A 23,104-nucleotide genomic window follows, 5' to 3' on the forward strand; every position below is an offset into this window, starting at 1 on the left:
CCTGGGATCTAAGTAAATGAAAATGAGAGTGATTTTATTCACAAAGTGTTCTGCTAATATGTTACAATGGGCCATTGAATATTCTGCTCTAAATGATAACAGCCAGTAAGAAGGAATGCTTTGCCAGTAGAGCCACCACGCATCAGTTTCTAAAATAAACACAGACTGATGTTTATTTGGATTTGTCCAAAACTTTCCACTACTTATGTTGTAACTATTGTACTTTTGCTGGTTTACTGCCTGGAGCTACCTTTTATACCATGGAGCAGTGTCGTCTATTCTCAGTTGGAGAGGACAGCTCAAAGTTATATCACACAGTCAAGCTGCCACCCTGTTCCAAACATAAACCTAGACTTCAACAACGTGAACAAAAATCCCAACAGCAATCTGAAAACCAAGTGGACTCATCAACCACTGGGGACAAACATTTCAAATACTCCTTCTACTGTGGACTGGAAGCTGTTGAAATTTCATTTATATCCTCATTTACAAGATTTTTACAGGAATTATTACCAATGATGCCATTGCTGGTGAACCAAGTCATCATCAGTTCATGACAAGGCAGTTCCATTAATCTCCTCTACTCCCAGGCAAATTATATCAAAATTCATAGCCCCTGTAAGCTGCTTGCAAACACACAGCAGCCTTTTTTAGCTGCAAGAACTTCTGCCTCAGAGAAGTTTGCTTTCTGTATGCACGGTAGTGTACCTGAATGACAAAGGCAGCTCTGACTTGTCTACACAATAAACGAGCTTTCATTCCTCTATAAGCAGATTGCAGGAATATAGCTGCCGAACGTTTCTGCAAATATGTTTCCCTGTCAATTTTCCTCATCCTGTAAGCTCTGTAATTCTGAATAGCCACCACACACAGCCTTTTCCGTTTGTAAATGAATTTAGCTTGAAGACATCTGAACAAGGCCTGTATCTTGATAACATTGTATCTGATATGTAAGTAATTGTTTTGATCTCTGGTCATCCTGTACCATGACTGAATTACAACTGCAGCTCTCTCTTTCTTTGCCAGTTCAGTTGCTTGCAGCAGCTTCTCTATTTCAAAATTCAAATATATTTGCAGTTGAGAGTGTGCAGCACATGACAGTTCAGCAATGTGCTGGGATTTGGGCAGTCCCCCTGAGCATCAGTGGCAAGAGTGGCCCCAGTATGGATTTTGAAGTTATCTGAGACCAGTGTTTTGGATAATCTCAGTACTGGATCAGGGACCACCTACAGGCCAGTGAGATTCTACCAGGAAGCAAGGAGAGCACTATGAAAGCAAAATCCCCTAACCTAGAGTCCAGCAAACAATGTGATTTGGTGGATGGGAAACCTGTGTAGCCAAGTGACTTCATTCACCCTGTTGCCCATCAGTTTTTCCAATAACGCTGTGCAAGGAAATTGGTTAGACATAACTGGAACAAGGTCACATCCAATCAACCTCACCTGGCTGGATCTTCATAATTGAAAGAGAGTATCATGCAACATTGCAACATTGAACCAGGTTACCATAAACCATTATAGAGTGGTTTTGTGCATTTTAATCCAAGATTAAATATTGAATCAATAAAAACAAAAAAATAAGCATTAAGCAGTAACACTTTTAAGAGATGATAGGTAGTTGATGAAACACACCCCACATTACTTTGACTAGAGAGGGCCTGGGTCAGGAGATAATCTTTAATTGTTTTCATCCTGTTCTCCTTGCTGGACCAGTAGCTAACTAATCCCCTTAATCAACATAGGTCTCTCTCTCTCTTCCCACCACCTCAGATGCAACTACTGCCAAATCTACTTAGGTTACAAAGAGGACCTCCTTCAAAGAGAAGGCAACTTTTTTACAATTCCTATTATGAGATAACACATAACTTTCAACCATTACTAGCCCCTTCTCTCCAAAGCCAATATCACCTTGCATTGCATCCCTAAGCAAAATTTCAGCTCTTACTTAAGAGGGCCAGCTGAGGATGAGCATAGGGTAGGAATGAGAAACCGCCTTTTCACCCATCATCACAGCAGTTGAAGCTGGAAATATCCAAACTACAGGTTGGCTGAACACAGGAGAACTAGATGACTTTTGCTCTCCTCTCTTGTCTGTATTCCAATATGCCTGTGCCGGACCACATCAGTGAAATGAATTTCTTTTATTAGGAACTAGTTTTGGAGACTGATCTGGAAGTGGTAAGTAACTTCTTTACAGCAGCAAAGATTTGTAGTTCGAGTTGTTAGAAAAAGGCTGATTGGTATTTCATTGGTATTTCTAATTAAGGCACATTATGTTATGTCAAAATCACCATATTCCATTTAAGGAATTATAATGATGCAGATACTGATACTCTAATGGAGAAATGCATTTGGTTTGTTGCATTCCTGAATAACAATTTTCAACATTCTGTTTGCCTGTTTCCCTCCACTCCATTACCCCAAGCTATTGATTTTGACTTGGATCTGGAGAACTGCTGGAAGAAGGGGGTTGCCAGTAGGTGGCTTTCCCCCACACCCTTCTCCAGCAACTCCTCCCCCTCCCCCTACAAGACTCTTCTAAGGTTTGCAGAATCCATCTAAATGAGGTGGACACGTGGCTGCCACCTCATTCATCAGGATCCCCCAACCCTCAGGAGAGTTTTTTCAGAGGGTTTGGAGGGCTATCCAGGGGAGGAGAGAGTAAGGGAAAGTCAACTTCCACCCTCCCCTTATGCTGGTGCTTCTTTGGATCCAAGCCAGAATGTTTTCTTATTCTATTGTGTAATTTAAAAGGAGAGAGGCACCGACTGAATGGGTATGCTATGGTGTCATGATAACTGCTTCAAGAGAAGGCCTGGATGCCCACAGAAGATGCTTTATTGCACATTAGAATAGCTGGAAGTAACTAGATAAAATTATGTAGAGTCAATTAAGACTTGATTGGGTGCAGGAGGGATTAAAGGGCATGGAAGCTAGTGTTAATGAAAGCCACTAAAGGGAACAAGAAAGGCTTTAACCGCTGTCTCAGGAGAGGACAAGCAAGTATTAAATGAGAGACACTTGAGAGTGTGAAATATCTGAACTACATACTTGGAAAAGATCTAAGTGCAATTAGAAGGAGACAAAAGGTTTGATGGTTTTGCTGATGAGATACAGAAGGTGTGGACATGCTATAAGTGTGAATAAATCAGCAAATACAGCCAATGTTCAGGGTTGATATCTTCTAATGTATTTTCAGTAATAGCCCCTGCCATAGTTGTACCTTATGGCTATAATGTAATCCCAGCCTAAACATAAAAGTAGGGGTGCATTATCGCCACCAAAAATAAGGTAACCATATAATGTCTCACATGTCTCTGTGCAAGCAGGGGGGCAACTAAGGAGTGGTAGGGTTGGCCCCCACCAAGGGTCTGGGGCCAAGGGTGCAGACCCTGGCTCGGCAAACCCTCTCTAGAGAAAGCAGCACTGACTCTACAGGCAAGTCACTGAGAATAAAGTCTATAATGAATGACAGTGACTCAGGGTTCACAAATGCCTGATGCATTGTGCTCCGGCCTAAAGCTGCAATGCCTGTGCTGATGAAGGACTATGAACTTATGGGCCATGCAGCATCCATACAGCCACACCTAGAATGAGCTGGAAGAACATAGCAGTGAGGTACCAACAACTGCTGCTGTGGGTTATGCCACCTACGTGGTGTTATATATCCTGTAGCCTAAGTCACCAGCATTATCTCTTGTGCACTACTTGTGTGACTCCTGTGAATTATAGGGCTGAGTATAATGGAAAATGTGTTCTGAATATGGTAGCAGACTGAACATTGCACCCTCTTTCTCACTCCTCTTGGACTTCTGGCACCAAGCTTCATCTAGGAAATATGCACAGTTCCCTTCTGCAGAATTTCACCCAGAATCTAATTCCAATGAAATCAACAGGGAGAACAAAGCCATCAAACCTTTTCGTTTGTTTTATTTCATTGGTTTTGCTACTTTCTCTATTGGAAAAGCAAGCTTGTTAACATTTGGTTGCTGGCAAACAGTCAGGTAACTTGTGGGTGGACTCCAACTAAGGGCTTATCCACATTTATGGGTGGAACAATGTCTGCACCAGCAACAGAACTTCCCCATCTCATCTGCCAATGCACCATTTACACTACCCCCAAATCTGATCCGAAGGGTTTGGATAACCCCCCAGAACATAGGATGGATGGGGGGGGTTACAAGGGGAGGGGAGGGAGAGAAAGTTTTACTGTGACTTAGTTGGATACAACTCATTGTGTCTTGTCGGAATTATGTTACTGTAACACACCCACCCCAACTGCAGGAGCACTGTCTCCCAAACACATTTATGCATTCTAACCATTGCCAGTGCTGGTAAAACACTCATGAGTACAGCTCCAATATATGGAGCAGAACAAACAGCCATTGCACTCCCTGTGTTTTGTTACAGTCTCAAAGGGGAACATTCTGCTACATTCTACTTGGGCGACAGAGGGCAGGAACCAAGGCATAAGCACTAGCACAGCACTCTAGTAGCCCTACTCTAGCTTCCTTTCATCTCTCTCACAATGGTGTATATAGGTTCAGGGGAAATGTTCTCCCACTGATGACTATTGTTACTTATCCACATGAGGTAAATCCAACCTCATGACTGATAGCAGTAACCAGGATGTTTGCTGCTGTTCCTCTTTGGGGTCGTAACCTACTTTTCCAGGCAGGTTCCTGCACCCTTGACAACTGAACTGCCATACCGCAACTTTGAGTTGGAGCCACGAGGGACATTTCACCTGTGGAACATTTTTGCTAACTGCTGAACAACTCCCTAAGGCTGGATTGACTACCTATAAACTCTGTATCTGTGTCTTTCCCGTTCTGGAATTTCCTGCTTCTAGACACAGTTAAATAAAGGCAATGGGTTTTTGATATGTGTTGTTTCTTTGTCCGTAAAGAATCATAGGGAGGGAATCTCTTCTGCCCCCAGCCAACATGATATGATTTTGTTTGAGGACAGGACAATGGGAAATGGGCAGGAAATTTGATAGGGACTTAATGGGGACTTGGGACAAATGGTCATTTTTCAGCAATGATTTGTCAGTTTTAAAGAATGGCTTGCTTTTTGCCTGTTGCATTTGTCTCCCTCCATTTTCACCAAGAACAGAAAGGAATCCTCTAAATTTGTTTGGCTCACTTTCTTCTAATGGCACAGCAGGCTATGTCTAAACCCCCAGGGGCACACATGCAATTTCCCCCTGTCCTATTCCTTTCCTCCCTCTTCTTCATAGCCAATATTTCTAGTGGGACACTATTAAATATGAAAACGCTAGAAGGAGAGCAAATGGGATCATTAAAAACAACTGTTTTAGCACCAAGGAATACCTACACACCAATTTACCTTGGCAGCAAGAACTGCTGTAGGTGGCAAGCCAAGCAGGGTGACTTAATTCAGTGTGTGCGCGCATGTGTGTGGGAAAAAGGGAGCTCTGGGGTTTTACAATGAAAATAGGCTTGGAGAATTAAACATGCATGGTCAAAGCAAGGGTCAAGAACCTGTGCCCCCCTCAGATGTTGCTGGATTACATCATCCATGATTATTGATTATCAACCCAAGCCAGGTTATTAACTGGCTGGAGTTGATGGAAACAAACTATTAGTATGTCAGTGAGCCGGCAGAGGGTGCAAGGTCAGAATCACTATTCAAAACTACACAGATACAAATATTTAGTAATAGACCCAAGTACAATGACCACTGGTCATTATAATAATAAAAAGTTGGGAAATAGTGCTTCGAAGGCAGACTTTTCAGTATAGCAGTGTTCTTGTGTTTCATGTACCCTTCACATCAGTGAAAATATATTTTGCACAGCATACACTTCCGCACTCCATTACTTCCTTGCTGCTTCTGTAAGCTGAAAAATATATATGTACTTTAGACAGGAACTCAGGTGAATCTCCACTGATCTTCCGATGGCATCATGTTGGCTGTGTCTTCAACCCTTTAAATTCTTTTGTTGCGCAACAAAAGAAAAAGAGTAATTTCCATTCCTGCTCGGTGTAGGCATTGTTCACCCTGATCCTAAACATATTACTTAGAAGCAAGTTTCAGTGGTATATACTGCCATGAAGGTATGCTTGGGATCACAGCTTTTGTCTACTATGTTTAAGCATGTCTGGTTTCATGTTACACCTCTTGCACTCTGTGATATCACAATTGTTCTAAAATATTACTGCATGCTGTGGAATATTTTCAACTCAGTGTGTATTAATTGAGGGAAACTATTTTGTCGACAAATTGGAAGCATCTTAAGGTATTTAGAAATATCTTAAATGTGTTGGATTGTAGCAACTTGTGGTTTTTAACTTTTGAGTACAGTAATAAGTTGTAAAAATACAGGTGAACTTAAAGAGAAATGTGAGGTATGGCTTCTGTCAGTTTTGATTTCATTTCTGATGAAACAGGATGAATACAACGCTCTATTTTATTATTAGTGTTTAAGATTCTTTTCAAGATTAATTAGTATTACATTTAACTCCTTCCATCACTTATTGAAATCCAAGAGTAGTGCCTGAAATAAAGCTTTCTGTCTTTGTTTTAGATAAAGTTGAAGATGAATTGGAAATGACCACAGTATGTTATCGGCCAGAAGGACTAGAACAACTTGAGGCACAAACCAATTTCACAAAGAAGGAGCTTCAAGTGCTTTACAGAGGATTCAAAAATGTAAGAATGCAAAAGCACTGATAGAGAAATGATCAGCACTTGAGAATACATGAATATCTTTGTTACATGAATACTGCATACACATTAATGTGCTTTAGAGCAGGAGGAATGATTTTCTAATGTTTTTCATGACATTATTATTATTATTATTATTATTATTATTATTATTATTATTATTCCACCCTTTATCCAAGAATCACAGTGCAGTTTACAGTATAAAAACACAAAATACATGATTACTCACAAATTACTTAGCAAATTTTGTCTGTGGCTTCACTTTCCTAATGGCTCAGAACTATTTATAGTTCCAAACTTCTTTTATTTCTTAATGTTCTCACAATTAATTGTGACTAATTAAAATCTTGGTCAATGTTAAATATCTTGGATTTCACATCTAGGTAATGCCCCCCCCCCATGTGATTTGAGAAGTAGGAGCTGCCTATTCTATACAGATTGTTTAGCTCTATGCCCAACCTTTAAAAGCGCTAAGAGTTTTGCTATACAAGTTGTGAGTTTGCAGCAGCCAGCCAGAAAACCACCTCTTCCGAGCTGCTATTTGTATTGGGTGCAGGAGTAATAGTAGTTTGGGGGGTAGAGGCAATTTTCACTGCAACCAAAGAAGGAAAGGATTAAACCTCTATGCCGCAATACTGCAGCCCAAATCCTGTTCCCCACACAGTGATTACTTATCATTTTAAAGTGCATATCAGTTACTTTCATGCAGCTAACATCATTAATAGTTTGGCCCCAACACCAAACTTTAAAAATGCATGCAGAGAGAAAACTTGTACTCTTTGAATATTTTCAAAATGGCAGTGAATTCAAGTTTCTAGAAGAGGTTTGCGGAAACTAAAGAGTTTACTTTTTAAACCCTTTATCTGTACTTATAAAGAATTATAAAGACCGTACTACCTCCTCTGTCAGAGGCAGAATGCCTGCAAATACTAGTTGCTTAGAATCACAAGTGGGGAAGGTGCTACTGGCCTCATGTCCTCAACTGGATCAGTTGAGCATTTGGCCTGATTTAGTAGCGCTCTTTGTAAATTCATAAGTACAAATAAAACCTCATTTAGGCTACAATCCTAAATATACCTTCTTGGGGGTTAGCCTCCATTGACCACAATGAGACATACGGTACTTCTTAGTAACCGTGTATCGGATTGGAATGTAAAGCTCCAAATTTTGCTCTCATTTCAAAATATGCTGCATTTGTCAATGTAAAATGTTAAAAAATCTACGTAGAAAGGGATATCATCCAACAAACTGCTTATCCACTTGGTCCCGCCAATATCTTCTGGGAAAACCTGCTCTTTACCACTGAATCTCAGCAAACGTCAATCAGGTTTCCCCCAGGGGAAAGTGGCAGGGCAAAAGGAAAGCCTCTTGGATCCATGCTTTCTAGGCAGGGGACAAACAAGTGAAGTGTGAATGAGCCCTAAGACATTCTCAGAGGAAATAAATTAAAACAATGGACTTAAGGTAATTAAGCCCATTATTTTCACTGGATCTATTCTGAGTATGACTTGTCCTGGCTTGCCCCATCCATGCCTCTGACTTTGGATAAACTAAATCAGTCGTTTGACATGGGGTTTGTTGTTGTTCAGTCGTTCAGTCGTGTCTGACTCTTCGTGACCCCGTGGACCAGAGCACGCCAGGCACACCTATCCTTCACTGCCTCTCGCAGTTTGGCCAAACTCATGTTAGTAGCTTCGAGAACACTGTCCAACCATCTCATCCTCTGTCGTCCCCTTCTCCTTGTGCCCTCCATCTTTCCCAACATCAGGGTCTTTTCCAGGGAGAAATAAAGTTAGTTTCCCATTTATTTGGTTTCAATCATTGTTGTGCAAGCATTTGTATACCATCATTCTTCCAACATATAGTTGGCACTGTAGTCCTGAAGAAGGGAGATAGAAAGAAGGTTGTTGTTGTTGTTCAGTCGTTCAGTCGTGTCCGACTCTTCGTGACCCCATGGACCAGAGCACGCCAGGCACGCCTATCCTTCACTGCCTCTTGCAGTTTGGCCAAACTCATGTTAGTAGCTTCGAGAACACTGTCCAACCATCTCATCCTCTGTCGTCCCCTTCTCCTTGTGCCCTCCATCTTTCCCAACATCAGGGTCTTTTCTAGGGAGTCTTCTCTTCTCATGAGGTGGCCAAAGTACTGGAGCCTCAACTACAGGACATGGGGCTAGAGGGACACAAAGCATACAAGCAAAGAAAAACCTACAACCCTATACTTCCTTTAATTAAAAAGTAAGATCAGAAAAACTTCACAGTATCTGCCATTTATTCAACACTCAATACCCCTCCTAGCCATAAAGCTTAGTGACTGACCTCTTGTCTCACAAACTACTGTTGTGAATAAAAAACGAGAAGGTGATGAGGCATCATATATTCCCCCTTGAGCTACTTGAAAATAAGGTGAGATATATATATGGCAAAGTAAAATAAGCAAATCAAGACGTGTGGGTGGTGCTCTAAGCACTCACGGTCTTAGTTTTGGCAGGAAAGGAAAGGGAGAGAAAATTGTAATAAGATGTGAAGGGCTAGACTTTTTATCATGTAGCAGAACACTGCTACAAATAATAATAATGGTGTGCACTTTAATGGAGATCTGCAGACTAGCCAAGAATGGAGATCTGCAGACTAGCCAAGAAAGCCATGCAGATCTGCAGACTAGCCAAGAAATGGAGATCTGCAGACTAGCCAAGAAAGCCATGCAGAGTAATTGTGTTTTGCTTTGTTTTAAAATTCATGGTCTGTGTGGGACCAGCCAAGGGCCATATAGTAAAAAAAAGTTCATTCAAGGAAAACACTGATTACTGAGACCAGAGTACAGGCACCGCTCCAAAAAGTGAAACTGGTGAAAGAGAGAATAAGCACATTAAGAGGAGAGTGGCATGTTTTCATTATAAGCTTTGATATCCCAATTCTGTGAATGCCTAAGCTATGGAATGATGGAAGAGTACTGGAACACCCTAATTATTTTTTGTGTATACACTTTGTTTTAAGTTATATTAATGCATTGTGTGTTAACCAGACAGAAGATTCATCAAAGTCTTCATAAGCAAGTCTTAAATAGCCGTGCAGCCTCCAGCAGAAATCAAACTAAGGGGCATACCTGCTTCATTTCACAAGAAATAAGCCTGGCAAGTCAGCCATATTAAGTCTAAATCACAGAGCCTATGGCTTGCCGATCAGAAGGTCAGCGATTCGAATCCCCTTGATGGGGTGAGCGCCCATTTTTCGGTCCCTGCTCCTGCCAGCCTAGCAATTCGAAAGCACGTCAAAGTGCAAGTAGATAAATTGGTACTGCTCTGGCAGGAAGGTAAACGGAGTTTCCGTGCACTGCTCTGGTTCGCCAGAAGTGGATTAGTCATGCTGGTCCCATGACCCGGAAGCTGTCTGCGGACAAACGCCGGCTCCCTCAACCTATAGAGCGAGATGAGCACCACAACCCCAGAGTCGTCCGTGACTAGACCTAATGGTGAGGGGGACCTTTGGCTTTCCTTTAATGAGGTCTCTTGAGCATTATTGGGTCTTATGAAACAAAATTGTGATCATTTTAGGTACAAATGAATTGGAACTAGCATATGCATCTGAAAGCAGTCCAGTCACAGAAAGCTGAAACTAGATGATCAATGGCCAGATTGCCTTTTTATACTGTTCCAGAAGGTTTTGTTCAAAATATTGCCAGAGATCATAGTGAACTATAAAAAATGATTTTAAAAATGATGTAGGGAGAACATCAAACATTTTAGTTGTGCATGCATGACAGTGATACTATCATATCAGGAATGTTCTGGACTATGGGATAAATTCAACGTAGTGCTATGGCAATTTTTAGCTTGCCATATGAAATAATACCACCTTTCCTCTTTCTGGGGAATCTCCTGACACCACCACCCCCCAGTCAATTTCGGTGGTGGTGGCGGCGGCTGGGAGCAGATAGAAGAAAGCCCTGTTGCACTAGCAGAAGTTCTTTCATGGGCTTCTGCTAGTAGGGCTAGTTAGTTGAAACCTGTCCTACATTTCCAACATCCCTGGTCATTGTCCAGGTGGCCTGGGGCTGATGGGAGTTCAAGTCCAAAACGTGTGAAGGGTGCCGCATTGGCTACCCCTGCAGTAGGGCCTCTAGTGGCAAATATTCCTATAAAGTCTGCTGAACCAGCAAAATCTGGGAGGAGCAAGATCTCATTAATTTAATTAATCAATTAACCAGATCTAATTAATATTCTCATAACAAGTGAGAATATTAATTAGAACTTGGTAGAACAACTTCAAACTGCAGACTGTGACAAGATAACAGATCAGCATCTATCTTTGTTCCATAATGGCACATACACATACACGCAGGGTTTCTGGGCTATCAGTACAAAGGAAAGATGAGTGCAGTCCTATACTCACTTATCTAGGCCTGAGTCCAATTGAATTACTTCTGATTTTGCTATCAATACCAACACCAACACCCCACCACCCCATATCTGAGGGACAAGCACATGGGACAGAGTTCCATAATTAACTGAAAGCTTGGGGTTGTAGCCAGTGTGCAAGCCTCTATACTTGTTGGTGGGGGAGGTGTGAGTAATCTGATTCTGACCAGGCCTGCAATTGAGGCAAATGATTGTCTCCCTATCCATCATGCTAGATCACGATCGGCCCTTGTGTTGTCTGTCTGTCAAACCTCTCCCTCCAACTCTGCACATATAGGTGGATCTATATGACTAATATTGGGGTTTAATTTCACCCCAGATTCTGAATGGCTAAGTTCCTTTATTTTTATATGTTGGTTCAGTCTGTCTTGACAAGGAGGGTATATTGGCCGAAAAACCATAGGAAGCCTTTTCAGCAGATGATGAACCAGTGATGTCACAAAATAAATATTCTCTCCTGTTTCTGTTCTGAAAAGTATTTGTTGATTTATTCTGGTTAAGTGTGTCCTTAAGTCTCCCAGGAAAACCAATGGGACTTAATGGTGCTTAGCTTTAGTGAGATTGGGCTCATTGTCTGCTTGTTCAAAAGCCTCTCTTTCACTCCTCAGCGCTTCAATTTTTACTATTGTTATTGTCAGCACTTGTGGTGCCTCCAAGTGAGGGATTAACTTTAATTCTCATTCATTCTTTTCATTCCCTTTTGTTTAAGCATCTTTTGCCCTAAATATATTTGAATATCTGACAGATAAAATGCTTCTTTTGAATGCTGCTCCCTAGATATTCAGGCTTATAATAATAATAGTTTTCTTTGATTGCATTAGAGCTCATCCACCTGGATGTAGTAGCAATGGAATGAAAATATTCAGGTTTCATTGGTGGTACTGTTGGTTAGGGCAGGACTTTGGGGCAGAAGCCCAGGCCCACTGAGTGGAATAAGCAGAAGTGTAAGCAACGCTGGCTTACCTCTAATGAGGTGGATCCTTGTAAGACCATTAAATCCACATCTAAAATGACCTAACAATAACATTGAATCAGTGGTCAATTCTGGTATGTATATGTGGTAGTATGACCTGAGTCAGTGAGACTGGTTGCACTGAAAGCCCAGCCATACAGCATTCTCCCTAGCATTCCTTCTAGAGAACTGAATAAACTGGGCACGCCAATAAGAGAATAAAAAGCAAGTCACTTTGCTAAATCAGACCAAATTCCACCTAGTTCAGCATTTTTGTTCTAGCAGCCAGTAGAAGAGCATGAAGGTAACAGTAACCACCTGTTGACTGCACCCAGAATCCTGTTAAAAGAGGCATGGAGGTAATTTGGGAGACATCAAAATGTACATTCCAGGAGTAGCCAATGTAATGCCCTTCAGATGTTGTTGAACTGCAACTCCCATCACCCTTGAGCATTTGCCATGCTGAAAGGAGCTGACGGGAGTTAACATAAGAATGTAAAAAACTAATCTAGTCCAGAGTCCTGTTCTCAGAGTTGACTGACAATATCTGGAGAGAAGTGTGTTGGCTACCCCTGGTATAGTCAGACAGCCCAACTTGCCTTGATTCTTGTAGTTTTCATTTGATGGGAATCAAATGGAAGTTTGTTGCCTGAGGTGGTGGTGGTAGGGTCAAACTCACAGCAGTCTCTGCAATCTTGTGTTTCCTGGACAAATTAATTTTTTTCATCTTCTCCAGATGAAAATCTCCAGATTTTTTCATCTTCTCCCAATATGGGCAATAGAGTGAATTATGCAATGAACCCCCTTCTACTTTATTTTTCACTGTCTGGTAACCACAAAAGTCATTGCTTGTTGACAGAAGGCAGGGGACGGGACTGATTGAAAGTACCACAAGAGATTGCCTTGGGTGCTAGCATACATCCTGTACAGAACGTGCTCAGAGGACAGAGGTATAAGGATATGAATGCTGTGTCTGGGAACAGGCAGTATTGCAAATGAAATATTAACTGTTTTTTACTCATTCCCCCCCCCCAACAGGAATGTCCTAGTGGAGCTGTTAATGAAGAGACGTTCAAACAGATCTATGCACAGTTTTTCCCACATGGGGGTGAGTGGAGAGCATTCCATCTATGAAGTGTAGCTCAAATTTCAGAAGTCATGAGTCACACAAAAATGATGCACATCAGCTTAAGAAAACTGATCTCCCTATAGAAGGGTTGGAATGCAGGGCTGACAGGCACCCCCAGTACATTAAAGTATGAAACCAAAATTGACTCCACGTGTTATTTAAAAATGCTCATGGTATGGTTGTTGTATAATTTTGAATATCATTTTGGATAATTTCAGAATAATTGCGAGCATTGCATGTATGGCTGCAGTTTGCATATGCTCATAAAAACAATGTAATTAGAATTAGAAGTGTCTATCTCAGTGATTTTTGGAGAGGATAGTTGTAAAGGGTTTGTGAATAGTTTTGTGAGCCTTGATTGGCTATGGTCAGCCATATGCATTGGAAACATTGTCCTCTCTCTCAAAATTGGCTTCATAATCTGTTTAGTGACTGCAACATAAACGAAGAGCCAAATCTGGCTAGATATCTGATCTCTAATTGACTGGGATTACTTGGGAAATCATGGAATAGTGTGGGGGGAAAGGTAACAGAAGTAGCAGCAAAGGGAGAAGAGGCTGTGAACAGTAGTGAGCAGCTATGAGAAAGGTAGGATTTAAGAGGTTGGGTGTGTCCCCTCTTGAATCACTACTTTCAAGTTGAAAAATTAACCAGGAGAACATTCAGCTCAACTGTACATACGCTTATTTAAATTTATTTAACAATACATCCTCTTACTGTGTTTTATTTCAGATGCTAGTATGTATGCCCATTATCTCTTTAATGCATTTGATACAGCACAGAATGGATCTGTGAAATTTGAGGTAATGGAATAATAGTTTGTTCTGGTTATTATTGTAGATCATATTACTGAACATCATAGTTTCCAAACCTTTTCCTTTCCATGTCTCTGAAGAAAAGTGTTATAGGCCTGGCAGTTTGTACTTAATGTAACCAATAGAAATTGATCCAGTAGGCTACATGTTGTCTTCTCATTCTTGATACAGCCCATTCCCATGCAAGCTCCATGGAAATGAAAAGGTTGGCACCAATGATAGGGGGTAAGGTGGTTAAAAGATCCTGGAAGCAAAACTTAGGTTGCTAGGTAGCATGTTGAAAGTCAGAACCTAGAAGGTAGCTTTCTCTGACACATATTTGTAGTTTCAGTGTGTTGATGAGATAGTGTCAGGGAGCAGGTTTTGGATTTGTTAGGCACTGGGGAAAATCTGGGATAAGCTGGGCCTATGCAAAAAGGAAAGGCTCCACTTGAACCAGAATGAAACCAGACTGTTGGTGCTTAAAATAAAAAGGAAACAGGACAGCTTTTAAACAGATTGTGGAGGGAAAGTGGACAGGAGCTGAGAAGAGTGCACTTTGGAACAAAACTCTTCCCTGGAATGTATGTGGGGGAGGTATGGAACTAGGCACTGAGACTTGGCTGGTAGGCAGAATCACCAAGTCACATCACTGTATCCTTAGGATTAATGAAGGGATGGTTAATGGTGTAAATGAATGTTATTGCAGAGAAGGGAATGTTATAATAAGGCAACATATTATAAGACACACACTTCTATACCAGTGTTTTTCAACCTTTTTTGGGCAAAGGCACACTTGTTTCATGAAAAAAATCACGAGGCACACCACCATTAGAAAATGTTAAAAATTTTAACTCTGTGCCTATATTGACTATATATAAAGTAATTTTTCAATTTTTCCCACGGCACACCAGGCAACATCTCGCGGCACACTAGTGTGCCGCGGAACAGTGGTTGAAAAACACTGTTCTATACAGAGACTCGGCGAAAACTTTCTGTCCCAATTAAAATATATTTGTATTCTTCTGTCAAAAGGATTTTGTGATGGCACTATCCATTCTGTTGAGAGGAACAGTTCACGAAAAGCTACGATGGACATTTAATCTGTATGACATAAATAAAGATGGCTATATAAACAAAGAGGTGAGTCGGTGGTACCTAGTCAGCTTTCTAAAGGAAATGAAAATGGAGGGTTGGAAAATGCTGTCCGGCTGCTCATCTTAAAATGTAATTAAACCTTGGCACAACAGACTGAAAACACCCCAGCCCAGGTCAGCATGTGCTGCCTATTCAACTATAGCTGGCTCTGAGCCAAAGCCAACTCACACTCATACATCTTATTTAAAGGAAAAAATAATTATGAGTTGGCTTTTGATACATGTTAAATAATAGGTATTTGTTATGGTTTTATTATTTTTTAAAAAATCTACCTGGACCCTCACCCTAGACCCCAGGAGTTACAACAAATTCAATTATAATATATAACTCTCTAGTTAAAACTGAAGCACTTTAATTTTGGTTGGATCTCAAAGAGGACCCATCTATACGGCATTAGTAAACTAACAGGAGGAATAAGAAAACAGGAAGTAATGCAATTGTTGGACATACCGTGCCAGAGACAAGACTTTGAGAGAACAAAATGTCTGACTTAGATCTCGCCAACCAGTTTCCTTGGAAGAAGATGAAAGCAAGGAACAAGTTCACAACACATTTGTGGCCACAGTAATAATGAGTCTCACAGATAAATTAACAGCACATGGAACACCATATGCCAACTTGGCCATTTTAGTCCTTAACGACTTCACCGATTTCATGGCAACAACCTCCCTCAATATGTTCAACAAATTACATGAACTAATTATCTCTTTTGAGCCACAAGCTGTGCCAGGAAATGTTTGTGTTTCTTTGAAATGGAACGGTCTAAGGTTCATAAGGCTTGCTACATACATCAAAGAAGCCAGATACCTTAGTTGAATTTGATCATGGTGGTGAATGAGACATCAGGAATCTGCAAGAGCAGCCTACAAAATTGTGTTTCCTTTACAAAATCAGTCAAGGCCAGACCCCTGTACTCAAATGTTAATGTAGATTATTGCATAATATATGTAATATATTGCATGCAAATTGAACTATTCAAGAGATTATCTAGCCATCTATATTTAAACAATAGAAACAAACAATTACAATCAGATTCAGGTAGGTAGCCGTGTTGGTCTGACACAGTCAAAAAAAAAAATGTCCAGTAGCACTTTATAGACCAACTAAGTTTGTTCTTAGTTGGTCTGTAAGGTGCTACTGGACAATTATTATTATTATTATTATTATTATTATTATTATTATTATTATTATTATTATTATTTCAATTACAATCAGATTCAAGTAGGTGCACAGTCATTGCCACTACAGTAGCCAACGGTAAAATGTGTGAAGATAATTTGGTAAATTAAACCAGCTTGTTTTTAGTATTACATTAGCAAAGATGGGTTGGAAAGCACACTTTACAGTCAGTAAAAAGTAATGTGTGTACCGTATACAAGAAACTGCAGAGATGATAGATAGATAGATAGATAGATAGATAGATAGATAGATAGATAGATAGATCAGCAGTCAGGGAGAGGGGTGTTCCTTAGCCCAATTTCACTTTATACAGAGGTCCACAAATAGAAACTACATTTTTAAAGCTATTGAAACTCTCAGATATATTCACCAGGTCTACCTTGATGTAGAACCAGATTGCATTTGCAGAGCAAATTTGCTCCCAGATTAATAATAATAATAATAATAATAATAATAATAATAATCCACAGAATGCATAGCTACCAAGCATAATTTTTTTCTTGAGGGTGATAAAGGAGAAAATGTGGAAAACTCTGTGTATTTTAGATTTCAGCATATGTGATATTCATAGGTATTTAGATCTAAAGCACAGCAACACTATTCCTTTGTGTGTGGGCTTTCAACCCCCCCCCCCATAGAATAAGAGTGTTGGCCCACAAACTAGCTGCATTCTCTTTGTTGAAGGTTAATACTAGAAATGTTAGTGAGCCAGAGCCCTGTTTGATGTCTCCCTTGTGTTTTGATTGTCACAATTCCAGGAAATGATGGATATAGTAAAGGCAATTTATGATATGATGGGCAAATACACCTACCCAGTGCTGAAAGACGATGCTCCAAGGCAGCACGTAGAAGTTTTTTTCCAGGTAAATTTCCATTTGTTAGTGCACATATACCGGTATCTCCCTTATGTTTGAACTCATACCTAGTATATTTTCAGGCATTTTGTGTGTTGGCAGTAGAATCTGTTTAAATCTGCAAAACCACATAGATGTATATGAATCGTATCGGTGTTACATTATGCTGCACTTTGTAAATGCAGTAGTGCTATGAACTCAAAGTTTGTATTTTTCTGTATTGCAGAAAATGGATAAAAATAAGGATGGTGTCGTTACTCTGGATGAGTTTATTGAGTCATGTCAGGAGGTAAGACTTCCTTCCATAGTAAAGTTAGCCAAGTGATTGTCTCATGCCAGAAAGCTCAGATTTCACTTCACCCAAAAGCTGAGAGCTCCAGGACATTGGGTTTTGATTGGGCCATTATGGCTGAACTTCCTTATGAAGTTCAGGATTCTTTGCTGCACTTCACCACTGGTAGAAAGAACAGGGAAGACACAGTGCACATAATGCATACAATGGGGCTGCACATACAGTTGCAGTTTGGAGGTAAAGGGATTGTGTACATGTGCACAGAGAAACCATATATCTGTATTATCTGGACATGTCCAAGTCATGTTCTGAACTGTCTGTGCAACGGAGAGCACAATCTTATGCATACTTAGAAAAAGGTCTAGTGGGATTTATTTCCTTGTGGGTGTATTTATTATTTCACACTAAGAATAGCAAGGCTCTGTTACTCATTCCGTAGACCTTCACTTATTGCTCACATTCTCTATGCGTTATGATGATATACAGGTAGAGACTGAGATAGCTATAGCTATATATTTACTAACCTAGAAGTGAGAATCAACTCCCCAAATTTCCTTCTCTCTGCTCATCTGAAATCACAATGTCCAGATGATTCCTGAAAGCAGTAGCTGCTGCATTTTAGTTTCTATATGAAGAAAAGACTGCAACCATGGCAAAACTAAAAGTTGGTGGAAGGTTCCAAGGCAAAACAACGCATGATGCCTTATACTCTCAAAAATGGAAATGGTGTGAGTGGAATTGCCTCAGCATTCCTAAGGGCTCATCCACAATTAGCTTGTCCCACGCCTAGAAAGCCCTAAGTGTAACCTGAAACCTGCACAACACTCATGAGATCCTAATCTAACTGAGTCTGCAGCTGTTTCCTTTCAACAATCTATCTCAAGCATTTATGGCTTTTGACACCAGGCTTTACCCACCCTGCACTTCACTGAATTCTTTGCTCAGTGAAGAATTCTGGAGAACCTGAAGGCTTGTTCACACACTTTGTGACATTTTGATTAGTGCTAGTAAAGATGTTGCTATGGATTTTGAACAGTTCTATACGGAAGCTACTTATGCAAAGTACAGCAAATCAATCGGAACCCCAGTGTTTGACCCCAAAATGGTTTTAAAATAGGTATAAGTTGGAAGCAGTGGCAGCTGCCTAGATATCTTCTGTATTGAAGATTGTATTTGTGCAAACGGGGGGGGGGGGGTGAACTAGAAAAAGTAGCTTATGTGGTTCTTATGTCTCTGAAATTTTGATAATATAAGTATTTTTGTAAGCTCAAGATAAACGTGAAATAAATGAACACATGGCTTTAAGAAAGAGGATTAAAATTGGACATCTGGAATATCATCCAGCTCCACTGAAACTAATGGACTTTAGTGGAATATTGATTTCTCTCCTGCCCCCCTGTTCTTTAATTCAACATTACACATAGATGTAATGGGAAGCGCCACAGGGAAGGTAAACTATAGGAGGGCCATATCTCAGTGGTAGAGCATCTGCTTTGCATGCAAAAGGTCCCTGGTTCAATCCCCAACATTTCCAGGTAGACCAGGGAATGTCCGCTGCCTAAAACCCTAGAGAGCCACTGAGACCAGCTCCATACTCTTAGTTTGCTTGTGGATTCTATTTTATATTACTATATTGATTGGATATGCATAATTGGATCACCATAATCAAAATTATGGTCACAGTAGGTTAATGTCATTTGGAATAATACGGCATAATAATATGCTTATTAATTAAGAAGTCTTCAGTAGGAGAGAAGGTACCTCATCTTGGAAAGGGAATGAGAGCAGTCAATCCTAACGGACTCCTTGTGTACTAATGAAGTCTCTCACAGGTCCAAGCAAAGTTCTCTTGCTGGCATTTGCGTCTGCATTGCAGCCCAAGTGTATACAGTATATACACTGTGATATAGTGTATCACAGTCCAGAAACAGGGCCTTGAATTTAAAAAACAGATGGCTGGCAGTATAGTACTACTTATCAAACCTTTATTAGGCATTTACATGTAAAATCACGAGAGAAAGAATCACATACAGGAACTTTAAAATATATATACAGAAAGAAACAACAATTAAACTCATATTCTGATCGTATGTGTGTGTTAGTAAAATCTAGAATTTCGTCCTGTTAAAGTACTCCTTGAAGCACTGCTGCCAAAAACTCGGCTACCCCCGCAGTCACCCCTTGGTCAATGTCAGAGAGACAGAATCCAACACTTCCACCCTGCTGCGGTTCCAAACCTTCCAAAAGGGGGGACAACACACGTTCACGCAGCGTACTGTGTAGTGGACAATAAAAGAGAATATGCTCTACAGTGTCCGGGACATTCAGAGAACATCTGCAGTATCTCTTGTTTCTGGGAATATTCTGATATCTACCCTTGACAAATGCCGAGGGAAAGATATTCAGTCGGGCCAACATAAATGCCCTACATTGGGCTGGTATTATTAGTTTAGTGACATAGTTGACCCTGCTATCTAGGATATTTAAATCATAGAATATGGGAGGGCAAATTTTATTTACTGCTGCCAAAATATTTTGTCTCTCAACATCCTTTAGTCTAATTTGGACATTGTGAAAGATATGTTGCTCGCTTGAATTGTACAAGGGCTCCAGCTCGATGCCTATCTATCTGATTTTATTTTCTAGGAGTTGGTACCATCTAGATTTATAGGAGTCCTTAAGGAGGTCAGATAGCAAGCTTGATGGTGGACAGCGGAAATGGCAGCGCAGCCAGTATTTTATAGCGGTGGTCCAGGCCCAGTATTCCATTGTGTGTATGCCTAATTCTGCACACATTGTTTCATATTTAATAACATTTGGGAGTCCAAGGATACGTCTCAAGAAACTAGAGTGAATCTTTTCTAAGTCACTGTTAAATGCTTGTACCCATAGTGGGATCCCATAAAATATCTGGGATAGCACTTTTGCTTGGAATATCTGGTTGGCCGCAGGGATAAATTGATTTCCCTTCTGATAATAAAAACGAGTAACTACTGATGAGGTACACTTTGCCTGTTTTATAGCATTTGTGCGATGGATAGACCACCCTAAATTGCTCTGGAATAGAATTCCCAGATATCTATACATCTTCACTTGTTGGATTTCTTGCTCTCTTATTTTCCATTTCTCTAATTTCCAGCTGTTAGAGAAGACCAAATTTTTTGTCTTCTCATAATTTATAGAGAGTTTGTTAATTTCGCAGTAGAGGGTCAGGGAAAGTATAAGACATTTCAAACCCAAGCTTGTTAATGATAGCAAGACAGTGTCATCAGCGTATAATAAAAGAGGAACGTGTTTCTGATTAAGTTTGGGGGCGTGTGATTCTATTTTTTGAAAGTAATCTGGCAGATCTGATAAAAATAAATTAAATAGAAAGGGGGCAAGAATACATCCTATTTTTACCCCTTTCGTGTTTGGGATATCAGAGGAAAGATGACCTTTAATATTAAGTTTGACTTGACAAATATTAAAAGAATATAGATTTTGTATTAGAATCAATAGGCGTTGATCAATTTTTAGCTCAACAAGTTTCTTCCACAATTTTTCATGGTCAATTGAGTCAAAGGCACCACGAAAGTCTACAAAAGCTGCATAAATCTTAGATTGCTTTTGCGACCTATATTTTTCGACCAAATGCATAAGTACAAGGCAATGGTCTAAGGTAGAGCAGCCTTTAGAGAAGCCTATAAGTTCTTTCCCTGGTAAATTTAGATTTTTCATCCAGGTAAGAAGTTTAGATAAAAGATGCTTGGCATAGATTTTCCCTACCACTGATATCAGGCTTATCGGTCTATAATTCTTTGGTTCATTTGGGTCACCGTTTTTAAAAATTGGGATAATTATTGATCTTAGCCATATCTCAGGTATGATCCCGTGTTTGTCAATGAGAGTAAATAGTTGAGCTAAGGGTTCTGCCCACCAGTCTATGTATGTCTTGAATAGTTCTATCGGTAAACCGTCCGGCCCGGGTGATTTCCCTGATTTGAAGTTTTTGACTGTCTCTCTAATTTCCTCCTCTTCTACCCTTGGCCACTCCTTCAATCTGTCTATTTTATTGTCTATGGCCTCATTTCTTTTGAGTTTGTTACATAGATCGTTAAATACGGATGTGAAATATTGGGACCATTTAGATTCTGTGATTGGTGAAGGGGTTAATTGATTGTCGGCTTTCTGGCCTCCATATACTAGCATCCAGAAAGCTTTGTTGTTTTTACTCTGAATTGAGTCAAATAACTGTAACCATTGTTGGGTGGCATATTTTTGTTTCTTTTCGGCCAGAATATAGTGATATTTTCTTTTTTCATCTAAATAGGCGGGTTCTAGTTTGGTACTGTTATTTTTGAAGGCTTGGCGGAGTTTTCTTTTAAGTTGGAAACATTCATCATCAAACCAAGGGCTAGCGCTGTGTTTAAGTGCCCAAATTTTAGGTGGAGTATTAAGATCTACGAACATTTGAAAAATCTCATTATCGGTTTTCAGAATGTCCCTATGGGAACTGATGTTCTTTAAATTTAGTAACACTTGTTTTCTCAGATTGGTTGTAAGTTTTTGCCCCACTACTGCACTCGTTTCTTGGGACCATTTTAGTTGGGTCATTTGTTTATATTGACAAGGTCCTGTAATGTTACAATTGGTTATTTCATTTTCAAACTTTAAATTGATAGACAGCAATAGTGGTTGGTGATCGCTTTCAGTACGCATTCCAATTTTGAAGTCCATAATCAAGTTTACAATACTATAAGGGACAAGGATATAATCAATAACACTGCATCCTCTGGGGGGAAAATATGTAAATTCCCCACTTCCATCCCCTTTTGTTGAACCATTCACAATCTGCATATTAAAGTTGTTACAAAACTCAAGTAGATATAGGCCTTCCCTATTTACAACCCTGTCTCTGGAGAGTCGTCCTATTTTCAGAGCGTAAGCAGTATCGTTATCAGTATTCCAATTTAGTTTGCTACATAGTTGTTCATTATTGGTTCCCACTCTAGCATTGAAATCGCCTCCTATTATTAGTGAGGCGTTTGGGTATTTATCAATCAGGTTTTCTATATAAAGGGTTAATTGTGACCAGTTCTCACTGCAGTTCTTACTTTTGGTAGGGGGAACATAGACATTTACAAGGAGCAAAGTATCATTTTTTTGAGTTAAAAGTAAAGCTTGTGCAAGTGGGGAGCATTCTTTTAGCTGTTTGATTTCAAACCCTAAGTTGTCTTTAATCAGGCAGCAGAAACCTGCCTTTGGCCGGCCCCTCGTATTTGTTTTCCATGCAGGTATCATATAGGAGGTGAATCCGCTGATTTTGATCTTTCCGGTTGACCATGTTTCTTGTAGAAGTATTAATTCAAAGTCTTTGAGAAAGTTCATTAGGTCTGGGTCACCGCCTTTATTTCCCCACCCTGCGATGTTCCAGGACAGCAGGCGTAAAGTCTGTTTTTGAATTTGCGGCTGATTTGTAGAGTTTAGTCAGTCTAATTCAGTTATTAAACTCAGAGAGAGGTTTTGTCCTACACAGATACAGCCATTTGCCACTGCTTTCGGTGGGGAACATATCGGCGGATCCTCTAAGTTCTTTTTTGAGGTGTGAGAAGTTGGAACTCCCTCCCTTTCTTGGGCTTCTTCCTTTGGTGTTCC

At 40.1% G+C, this 23,104-nt stretch overlaps 1 protein-coding gene across 5 annotated transcripts in view; it reads left to right on the forward strand.

Moving 5' to 3' along the window:
- Positions 1-23,104, forward strand: part of KCNIP1 (potassium voltage-gated channel interacting protein 1) — a 307,522-nt gene that overhangs the window by 281,951 nt on the left and 2,467 nt on the right. For all 5 annotated transcript variants that reach the window (XM_033139864.1, XM_033139866.1, XM_033139867.1 and 2 more), the window contains 6 exons: positions 6,553-6,677; positions 13,100-13,169; positions 13,923-13,993; positions 15,020-15,127; positions 17,080-17,184; positions 17,402-17,464. In XM_033139864.1, coding sequence (XP_032995755.1) covers positions 6,553-6,677; positions 13,100-13,169; positions 13,923-13,993; positions 15,020-15,127; positions 17,080-17,184; positions 17,402-17,464 — 542 coding nt within the window. The remainder of the gene's footprint in view (positions 1-6,552; positions 6,678-13,099; positions 13,170-13,922; positions 13,994-15,019; positions 15,128-17,079; positions 17,185-17,401; positions 17,465-23,104) is intronic.

Source organism: Lacerta agilis, chromosome 2 (assembly GCF_009819535.1).
Source record: "Lacerta agilis isolate rLacAgi1 chromosome 2, rLacAgi1.pri, whole genome shotgun sequence".
Classification (NCBI taxonomy): Eukaryota; Metazoa; Chordata; class Lepidosauria; order Squamata; family Lacertidae; genus Lacerta; species Lacerta agilis.